Raw genomic sequence first — 10,880 nt, 5'->3', positions numbered from 1 at the left:
TCAAGAAAAGGTGCTTGCTACTGTTCAAAATATGATTGATAAGTCTTTAGGAAAGCAATCCTTGGCCAATGATAGTAGTGCTCCTATGTCTAGTGTTGCTAGTACTTTTCAAAATCACTCTATGCCTCCTGAATCATCGGCGATACCTGCACCACAGTACGGCATGCCGATGAATTTTTATGATAGTCAGAAACCTTCAGAGCAGTACGCGAATGGAACGGTCAGACCGGTTGCACAAACCGGTCAGACCGGTTTCCCGACCGGTCAGACCGGTCCTGGTGCTCTGGTGGCGTATCAGTCGTCTCCTGAACCTATTACTAGTATGCCTCCTGTTCAGGCTGATTTTAGCCGAACAAATGGGTTTACTGGTTATGGTGTTCCTCCATACGCCACTATGACTTATAATCCGTATACTATGCTTCCCCAAAGTTCGGGTTATTCATATGGTGCAATGTCAAACCATGGTTATTCGCACCAAACACCATATACACAGCCGAATCATGCACCGCAAATGCCGAATAGTTCTAGCGCCAATGTTCAGAGGCTAAATGATTCTTATTTTAATCAAATACTTGAGAAACATAAGGAAGATTTGGCTGTTATGTTTAAAGAGTCTTTCGGCATAGAACTTAAGGATAAAACTCTTGTTTGTCAAAAACCATATCCTGAGAGTTTTGATTCCATACCATATCCTCAGAATTTCAAGGTGCCTGAATTTATTAAATTGACTGGAGAGAATAGTAGAACTATATGGGAGCATGTTAGTCAATTTAATGCACAAATGGGAATTTATGGGAGTCTTGATAATTTGAAAATTAGAATGTTCCCTTTGTCTTTATCTGGCACTGCTTTTTCATGGTTTTCGGCATTAGCTCCTAATTCTGTGCAAACTTGGTCTCAATTAGAGCGTAAATTTCATGAGCATTTTTTCAATGGTGGTAATGAATTGAGGCTATGCCATTTAACATCGGTTAAGAAAAAATAAGATGAATTTGTTGCTGAATTTGTTAGAAGATTTAGAGATACAAAAAACCGATGTTATAGTTTGATTATTTCTAAAAAGAATCTTGCCGAATTAGCTCTCAATGGTTTGAGATCTCATATTAAAGAAAAATTAGAAGGATGTGAGTTTCTAACCGTTAATCAAGTGTTGCAAAGGGCTTTGGCTCAAGAAAGCCGGAGTAAAGATGCAAGATTTAAACCCGATCGTCTTAGTATGCATATGCTACAAGGAGAATCTTCAGACGATGAGGGTACTGAAGTATATGCTGCTGAATTTGTATGGTCATCTAGTGATAAGCCCAGCACTTGTATTTCTTTAAAGCCGATTTCTAAAAATCGGCAAGATGAGATTAAATTCACTTTTGATGTGACAAAGTGTGATAGAATTTTTGATGAATTGGCAATGCTTGGGAAGATTAAGTTCTCTCACACTATTCCATCAACGAAGGAATTGAAGCGGCGTGCATATTGTAAGTTACACAATACTTTTTCTCATGCCACTAATGATTGCAATGTTCTTCGTAGACAAATACAATCGGCTATAAATGAAGGACGATTGGTTGTTCCTGCGATGCAAATTGATCAAAATCATTTTCCCGTTCATACACTTGAGTTGTCAAATCCAAAAGTATTGATTCGGCCGCATCAAGCCAAATCGACTAAAGGGAAAAATATGGTGGTTGGTGAGGAAAGGCATGAGAAAAAGGTGTTGCAGAGCAAGACTCCTCGAGTTGCAACAGAGGCTTCAACGCTCGGGGGGTAGGACAAGGAAAAAGGGGTCGATAGCGAGTCGACCAATCTGACCGGTTCAAAAGGCGGTCTGACCGGTCCGACCGGTCTGACCGGTACGCCCAGTAAGTCTGGGAATTCTTCCAAAAGCAAGACAAGGCCGAGTTTCAAGAAATTCTTGGCCAAATATGAGAAGGAGGGAACTGTTCAGAAGAGTGGTCAGAGACAGAAGGGGTGATCAAGTGAAGTCAAGGATACGGGATCATCGTCAAGACATCAAGAGCAATCGAGTCAAGGTAATTATACTTCATCTAGTGGACCGATTGCTCTATGATATTACTGGTATTCCTACTTTTATACACTTATGGATTATAGTAGGATGCATATGCAATCATATTATATTCAATATCCTCCTATGTATCCAAATCATGCATTACTACAAAGACCGATTGTTGCTAACAATAATCCGGTCAAGCAAGATGTTGATTGCATCAAAGAGAATGAGAAGAGCAAGGAGCAAGATTCAAAGTATTTACAGCCGAGGTGGTGTCCCTCAGGCTTGTCTCATACTCAGAAGCGAAGGCTGCAACGTATGCGCAAGAAGGAGGCAATGGAACAAGTGGAGGCCGTGCTAAAGACGTCAGCGACAATGAAGAAGGTGTGGCAGCCCAAACAAGTTGTTTCAACATCGACTTGAGCAAAACATGGCCGATAATTGTTTATCGCCTTTGGTACAAAAAATAGCCGATGTAGTGTTAATCATCGCCCTTATACAATTTTGACTCAGAAGAATGTTTTTTTAGCAAGCAAACTTTACCAAAAAAATAGGAGGGGCATATGTTGACAGCCAAAATTGGCACCAATCGGTCTGACCGGTCTGACCGAGCGGTCTGACCGGTCGAGGCACTGTGGCCTGTCCGGCAGGGACCGACCGGTCTGACCGGTCCAGGTAGTGTCCGAGTACAACTAGGGTTTTTCATAGATTTAGATCTGTAAATAGAATTTCTTGCGGGATAAGTCCACCCCACCCTATAAATATAAAGGGTCATGACCGATTGAGGGATCCAATCGATCAAAAAACACATTAATACATTACTTTTTATGTTTATTGTTTCTATTTTTATCTCCAAACCCTAGCTCCTTCCAACCCTTTTCTGTTGTTCTTCTTTTGTCTCCGCGATGTCTGAAGGCGTTCTAGGTGGTCTACCGATCCTAGAACAACCCTACACGCGCTTGCCCTAACGGGGTCCCTCCCGGGCGAGCGTTCGTCGGATTTCGCCGTTCTGCACCGGCGAACCGGTCTGACCGGTTACCCCGACCGGTCTGACCGATCTAAGCATCGGCGCTGCAATTGTGACATCGCTCACCGCGCGATCAAGCGCATTCGTGTGTTGGGGCGCCAGCAGTCTGATTCGTGTGCAATCCTTTGACATGCGCTGTCCTCTTTATTTTGAACTTCCGATGTACTGCACGTGCACTGATCTGATGCTTTTTATTTTATTTTATTCATGCATTCAAATAAGATCCATGGCAAAACCAAATAGTATCGACTGTCCATCATATATAAGTTAAGGGTTACCAGAACATACGAAGAACTGTCCTCTTGGGGCAACTACACGCTTGTATGTGGGATGCTCTAATCCATATCTTTGCGTAGTATGAGAAGGTACGAGTACATGGATTCTTTTCTCCATTCACTCTTCCCAATGGCCATTCATAGATTAATCTTTGGGAAGCAAATTGTGTCCATAAGTATGTTGGTTGGATGTGCTAATGCTCCGAAAAACCATTCCTCTATCATATTTGGTTGCATATATAACAGCTCCTTGGCCTGCAATACCGAATCAATTATAACTGCACATAGTATAGAATGTGCTTGAAAGGGTATATTAGACATTATTGAGGATGACATGCTGGGAAATTGGTAGCTACAAGACATTGAGGAAGAACTAGCAAAGAAAAGTAGCCCTGGAATACTAAGAGTACGACTATTTCCAACAAAGTTCAGAAAACTTACCAAGGTAAAGACCAGTCCAGTGGCTTTGTTTTCATTTTCGAGTAAGTTATGCCTTGTAGCTATTTGTGAAGCCTAACCCTGAACATTCATGATATCTCTTTATGCATAGCCTTATGTCATTTCACTTCTTACTTACAGAATGTTGCTACAGTGCAAATATAATTTAGTCCTTCCATTGGTACTGGTAGATTAGTTAACATGGCTGGAGGTAAAGCGTGAAGGTCAATTTAGGCCGCTTCTAGCATTGCTCATCTGTCTTGTTTAATTGGATTTGTGGGTGGTTGACTGAGGTTGTCATTGTGCTGTTAGAAATAATTGCTGATTCGAACCCATGGCGGCTACTTGATGGATGGAACCAGCTCATAGCATTTATCACGCAGCCAGATAGGTCCTGGTTTAGTAGGCCAGAGTGGCTTGTTGCTTTCGCTACTTGATATTTTTTTTCGAAGTATATATGTATCATGTAAAACCGGTATCATTGAGAAATATTGCATATATTTTGTTGCTGCCAACCTCGCGACCCGACCGTGCCTGAGCACGTGTTTCATTAAGATGAGATTGCTACCAACTTTGAATGGTTTTCAACTGATATATATCCATAAGAACATAAAAATATTGCTTAGTTGGGCAAAGTAACCATTTTCATGATAAGGAAGAGTTAGTTGGGCGAGAAAATGAGGGTTAATGTATTAGTTAAGTGCCACTTATTTCGCTTCTTGGTAGGTTCACTTTATAATTTTTCCATATCAAGTTGGTTTTATTTTTTATGATGATGTAAACTCGTAGCAACGAACAGGTATGGACCTAGTTGATGTGAATAATATCAGTTCAACTCCTAGTTCACAAGGACATTGAATGTTTATTTTCGAAAAGGGTAAAACAATCTATATATACAGAGGGAGAAAAGGAATTGAACAGACCTAATCGAATTCCACCGCACCAAATCGATTATATGCAAAAGAACAAACCAACTACAAATCCATTGCGTTTAGCAACCTGTACAATTTCCTATTCCTGCGGGCAATCAATCCTCCTCCGACGAGGACATGGACGACGACGAGAAGGACGACGAGGACGAGGAGGCGACGGAGAGCGACCTCCGGTAGGTATACAGCACCGGCGCCCGCGCCACCCACCCGCCGCCGCGGCCGGACCCGGGCACGTAGTACTCCGGCAGCGGCAGGCAGAAGAAGGCGAAGAGGAAGTCCCCCAGGCGCCCGAGCTCCCGCGCGGGCGGCAGGAAGAGCGCGCGCAGGACCTCGTCCGCGCGCAGCCGCCGCCGCCCCGGGCGCGGCGGGCGCTGGCACAGCTCCGCCGGCGCGCGCGCCGCCGCCGCCAGGACCGCGGCGCTGAACACCATTCCGCCCGGCCGGTTGGTTGGGACGTCGGGTGCTTGCTTCGCTTCGCCTCCTTGGCCTGGTCTTCTTCTTTTTTCGTCGGGCTCGCTTCGCGGTGTGCCGGTGTCGCGTGCGGCGCGTGGTTTTGGGCGCGGGTTTTGATTTTGGTTGCGTGGAGTGCGGGCGGAAGGCAGCGCGCGACGTGCGCGGCCGTGGCGTGGATGCCAAGGGCAACACGAGGGCCGTGGACCGTGGTCGCCCCCGCCGCCGCGCTGGTTGGCCGTTTTCTCGTGTGCCGTGCCTGCGCAGCAGCCGCCGAGGTTCAGCTGGGGACTTGTAGCGCAGGCGCATGCAGAGACCGGAATACGCCAGAGCGATCGTCACGTCGAGGTGGCGGTTTACCCATTCTGCGGTCATTTTCTCGTGCTGACGGTGACAGAGTTTGTTGTGGCAAGAACCAGAGACACCCGCGGTAAAAACCTCACGTGTTGCAGTACGCTGCTGTCCGATTTACGTTGGCATTTCCGGTGCTCCGGATCTAACCGGCCCGCAAGAGAAAAATTGTGGACCGCGTTATTCCGGTGATACCATACGACCTTTACCCCCTCGCTTAGTGATGCCGATTGCCGACAAGCAAAAGGCCGGATGGAGCCAACGGCAAACCTATGACCAGGAGTTCAAGTTGACCGAAGAAAAATATATCGAGAGAGATTTGCATCACCAGTCGTCAGACGCTGTTCGGAGGGCTGCTGCTGCTCGGGAGCGAAGAAACAGAGCGTGCCAATACTGAAATCTTAACAGAGTGTACAGCTCGGGAGCGAAGAAACGGAGTATAAAGACAATTTCTCTTGCATTGGTTGCACCTACCCTGACAATGATTGCCACATCAATAGCACCGCAAATGGCTATCAGAATCGATTGCACGTAATCTACTCCACAAAGACAAAAGAACTAGGAACCATCTAGGCTCATCTGAATGCCACTGCACAGAACTGCCAGAGGAAGTAACGGAAGAAAATACGAAGGCATTGGGATCGATCTACGTAATCACGGGGGCACCCCTGCCAGCGCTTTTGACTTATTCCGCGCGATTCTTATATAATCCTATATAAATCCTACCCGAAGATTGCTTCACGGATTCAGTCTACTCGTGAAGGAAGCCTTTCTCCTCAAGGTAAGTAACCACCTGTCCCACCATGTCAGAAGGTGCGGGGCATACACCGTCCACTTCCTTGATCTCAATCTGCAAGAAAAGCAAGAGTCAAGCACCTTTACTTGTAGATCACAAACAGCGATATCAACTTGATGTCAACTTAGAAAAGAATTGAACATGGTTTCGCTCTTACACCAGGATGACCAATTTGGCATCTTCGTCAGCTAAAAGGTCGATACTTTTATGATGCCTTACAGTAAAAATCATCTTATACTTTCGACTAGTGTTACTTGAGGAGACACAATAATAACCTTAACATATAACATTTGCTACCTACAATTGACCTATAATGTGAACAACTACCTAGCACATTACACCTATACGATTGCATTAGTTAACAGTTAAAGAAAATGACCAGGATGCTCTTCTTTTTTTCTAATACAATCCTATGGCATTCAATGTCTAGACTTTCAGTAAGGCTAGCAATTTGATATAGTCCGGAAGGAACAACCACATTAACACCTTAATAATACACAATTAAACGTATGAAGATGACATGAAATCTGACCATCATGTACCTCACAATTCAGTGGTGCTTCATAGGGGTCATCAATTCCAGTAAATCCTGAAATAAAGCATGATTAGAACTTGAAGCAGGAGCAGACCATACATGATTTAACAAAACAGGTTGAACAGATTATTATCAAGACTGTTGGCAATTGGCATGCTAGTGGAGAACTAGAAAAAAGAAAAAATGAAGTCAGCACTAAAAAGAAATTTTGCATTGAAAACGTTTTCATAGATTCTTAAACTTACTGTTTTTTTTCTTTTTCCATTCTCAACTAGAGAACTCCTTGACCTAAACTTACAAATGGACATACAAACACATAGCATGCCCTGCCCTATAACAGGTCATGGACCAGAGTCCACTCTTGAAATAAACCAGCTCAACTGATTCTAGTTCGGCAGTTTGGAAGAGTATGCAACATGACCCATGTGTGGCCAGATGTGAAATAGCAGCATACTGATAGAATATAACCTAACAAGGGGGCTTAAACGCTTTCTAGGTGTACATCATTACACAGTGCAGCCATTAGCCAAGGAATCAAATGGAAGAATATAAACACTTCAGATGGTGAAAAAAAGTATTCATCCTTACAGTATATGCAACATCTAACTTTTGAGAGTTATTGTGAAATCATACTGGTATTAAAGTGCTGCTTTCTCAAAACAAGCACAATTCGACTCGACTAGTACTTTCAATTCTTCAAATCAGGCTGTGATTCTAATGTTAAAACAAGCCCGAAATGTTATTTACAATTTAAAACATTTCAAGTTTGATCCAGGCATCAAACTCTGTAAATTATTTGACCAAGCATTATATGAACCTTACCCTTTATTTTTCCTGCACGAGCAAGCTTATAAAGACCCTTTGGATCCCTTGCTTCACACAATTCCAAGGACATGTTCAAGAAAACCTGCAAAAGTTCATAGGTGTTTGGTGGTAAAACTCATGGGACAGCTAAGTTCACTAAAGACAAAATGAACAAATGGATCCCTTACTTCAATAAAGCTACCATCAGATAATAATGCACGGCAAGCTTCACGGTCTCTCCTATATGGAGATATCAAACTTGCAATACATACAAGGCCCGCATCTGCAAATAACTTTGCTACCTCACCTGTACAATGTAGTAGGAAAATTGTCAATTACAAAAGCCTGGAAAGTCTAAAATAATGGCACAAGGTAGGTCTCTGTTTACTATTGTTAGTTTCAGTAAGTTTAATACGACATTTCTGTGTTCGAAAGACACTTACCAACTCTCCTTATATTTTCAACACGATCTTCAGCTTTAAAGCCAAGATCCTTGTTTAGTCCATGTCTTAAGTTATCACCGTCGAGAACATATGCAAGCTTCCCTTTTGTATGGAGCTCTCGGCCTAATGTACATGCCAAGGTACTTTTACCTTGACAAGGTGTTGTAGAAAAAACAAAAATTAGATTAGAAAAAGTACATTTTTTCTTAAAAAAAGAAGAAGCAAAGTTTCAATTGAAAAAAATAGTGACTACTGAAATCTATCATTTACAAGTTGCCATCCTTCATAAGAATAGGAAATAGATTCTGATTTATTCCACATTTGCAAAGCTAAATCCTGAAGATAGTGCGAAGAAAGAATAAGATAATAACAGTGAACGCAATGGACATATAAATAGTAAAATGTTTACATTACAGTGATATTTTAAACATTGCAGATTTTCCTTTTAACAACCTTGAAACTATTTGTTCAAAATGCATGGCAAGTGAAGAAAGGTTATCATCGATTCGTCCAAGCCAAAATACATGGTCCTTTTTCAGTTACCAGCAGGTAACAACTTGACCATTTATCCAGTCAAAAGAAGAAAAAAAAGTTGACCACCTAGATTTGAGAACAGAGCAGAAGCACTTCAACAGAGATGAAATGAATTTCAGTAAAGCTAACAATTCTTGTCCAGATTTTTTACTAGCATAGAGTGCACAGAAGCAAATAGAGAAAAGGTTCAGAAATTACCTAACATGCGATAACAGTGTGAACCAATCATATACATAACAAGCAATTTAAAGATTGCATTGACAAAGCAAGAGGCAGGCAACAAAGTAGTTTGAGAGGAAGGGAGACTTAGTTACCTGAACCACTAAGGCCTGTAATCCAGACAACACAACCTTTCTGCTTGAGTAGCTTCTGACGATCAGCCTTGCCAACAGCACAATCATGCCAGAAAATATTTGATGACTTTGGCACAGTGGATGACATTGTCGAAGCTTTCTCCTCAACTACTGTACACAAATACAATCATTAAGACAACAAGAAAGGCTCGAACTCTTCTCAACCAAATCAAAAAAGATGCAATTTGATTTCCCATGAAATTGATGGATTCTCTTCTTGACAGGTAGCAACTTTTTATTGCATATTTCATAAACAATAACAGAACTGGTTGCCACGGAGCAATTGAGTTATTCTTACAAATCAATTGGGCTGTGCTTCCTAATTCCTGAGTAAAAAATTGCAGTAGTAAACAGGACGCATAGGGGATCGCGTCGGTAATCAGCTGAACAAACCCTAAACCAGTTTGGAAGATAAACTGGTGGCAGGTGGTTGACAATGGTGCAAGCCAATTGCAACAGTGTGGCAAGCCACCTATCCTCACTCCCATTGCATTCAAATTATCATAAACCATTTCCCCCATCCTTCTTTTTGTCTATTGATAAACCCATCTCCGTCCCTGCCCTCAGGGCCCCCATCTCTGCCTCACTGTCGCCCTTTAGCTCTGCTACTGGATCCCTTTTGACTTCTCAACCAAGCGGTAGGGCGGCAGGCCACATAAAAATGCCTGGAGACCACGGCAGCGGTAGGCCACATAAAAATGCCCGCCACCGTCGCGCTCGAGGTAGAGGCCGTAACCCGGAAGACGCTTTTCGGCCCCAAGTCGTTTCGATCGAGTGCGAAAAATCGCGGGAAGGAAAGGAAACAGGATCATGGGTTCTACTACTCCGTCGAAATGGAACTGAATCTGAAATTCCGCCCAATCCACACGCATCAGCGTCCCCCGGTCGGCCAGCGGCGCCGCACATTGGACCGAAACAGCAATGAGGAGACGGGGAAGGAGAGAGGCGGATACGTGCCTAGACTGACCTCCTGCGGGCTCCTGAATCGGCCGGTCGCCGGCGCATTCGACGAGGGGCGGTCTGTCGCCTGTTACCCTCGTCGCAATCCCGGCGGCTGGGGATCTCGCGGGGCGGTGCGGAGGCAACCCTAGATTCGCGGCGGGGCTCCGGTTCCGGTGCGCGTGCGCGAGCGCGAGCGCGAGGCGCGAGCAGCGGCCAGGGGAGGGAAAGGTGCTCCCACCACCTCTGGAATCGGCACGGGGATCGCGAGCGCACCACCACCGCCCCTCGCGCCGCGGTGCGGTGGAGGAGGCGAACGGGAAGCGGGCCGGGGCACGCGGGCCGGGCGGGCGCGCCGCGACCGCGAGGCGTGCCGCTCGTGGGGCGTCCATGGGGCGGTGGTGGGGCTCAGGCTTGTTTGGTTGGCTAGCACGATTTGTGCTGCGAAGTGAATTTTGTAAGTATGAGCCACTAAATAAATTTTATTTATAATTTTTTTTATAAATGAGTGTAATTTTTTGTGACGAATTTAATAATAATAATTAATTTATGATTGGCTACAGTAATGCTATAATAATCATTTTCTAATTATACAGTTAAAAAACTCATTAGATTTGTCTCGCGAAGTAGCACAGGAGTTGTAGAATTAATTTTGCAAACTGTCTTTATTTAATATTAATAATTATTGGTCAAAATACTCTAGCACAACTTGTGCTAGGAACCGCATCAGTGGCTGGTGTCGCCGACGCCGACGTGTGCTCAGAGAAGGGGCCTTTTGACGCCGTGGCCACGTAGGCAGGCTCCAGGGACTGTGGCTTGTAATCTTCAATCTTGCATGATGTTTTTGTTAAAAAAAAACTTGCATGATAATACTTTTTTATCATCATCTCCCAACGATGTTTCCTGGGCAAACCATGGAGGCAAGCCGACATTTTGACCGATCAACCGGGACTCGCTCTTTCTTTTTTTTTGAAAAAAATAGCAGGAACGCAGCCATA

The 10,880-nt window shown here is 44.0% G+C and overlaps 2 protein-coding genes across 5 annotated transcripts; both read right to left on the bottom strand.

The window, feature by feature from the left end:
- Positions 1–4,531: 4,531 nt before the first annotated feature.
- On the bottom strand, positions 4,532–5,234 carry LOC120692429. The gene has a single exon (XM_039975721.1). It carries the CDS (start codon positions 5,106–5,108, stop codon positions 4,773–4,775), a length of 336 nt encoding a protein of 111 aa, XP_039831655.1. The 5' UTR covers positions 5,109–5,234; the 3' UTR covers positions 4,532–4,772.
- A 615-nt stretch (positions 5,235–5,849) lies between these two features.
- Positions 5,850–10,308, bottom strand: LOC120692407 (adenylyl-sulfate kinase 3-like). 4 transcript variants are annotated; one of them, XM_039975695.1, is made up of 7 exons: positions 9,911–10,308; positions 8,905–9,051; positions 8,057–8,206; positions 7,802–7,920; positions 7,632–7,716; positions 6,817–6,863; positions 5,850–6,328 (listed from the first exon to the last, which is right to left on the bottom strand). In XM_039975695.1, exons 1-7 carry the CDS (start codon positions 10,272–10,274, stop codon positions 6,230–6,232), a joined length of 1,011 nt encoding a protein of 336 aa, XP_039831629.1. In that variant the 5' UTR covers positions 10,275–10,308; the 3' UTR covers positions 5,850–6,229. The 4 variants fall into 4 exon arrangements, with proteins under 4 accessions (XP_039831629.1, XP_039831621.1, XP_039831645.1 ...); XM_039975687.1 differs by having other exon boundaries at positions 8,905–9,054; positions 9,911–10,289; XM_039975711.1 differs by having other exon boundaries at positions 5,900–6,328; positions 9,901–10,201.
- Positions 10,309–10,880: the final 572 nt, after the last annotated feature.

The sequence above is a fragment of the Panicum virgatum genome, chromosome 2K, assembly GCF_016808335.1.
Source record: "Panicum virgatum strain AP13 chromosome 2K, P.virgatum_v5, whole genome shotgun sequence".
Taxonomy (NCBI): domain Eukaryota; kingdom Viridiplantae; phylum Streptophyta; class Magnoliopsida; order Poales; family Poaceae; genus Panicum; species Panicum virgatum.
Note: the sequence above shows the minus strand (reverse complement) of the source record. Positions and strands in the feature narration are given on the sequence as shown.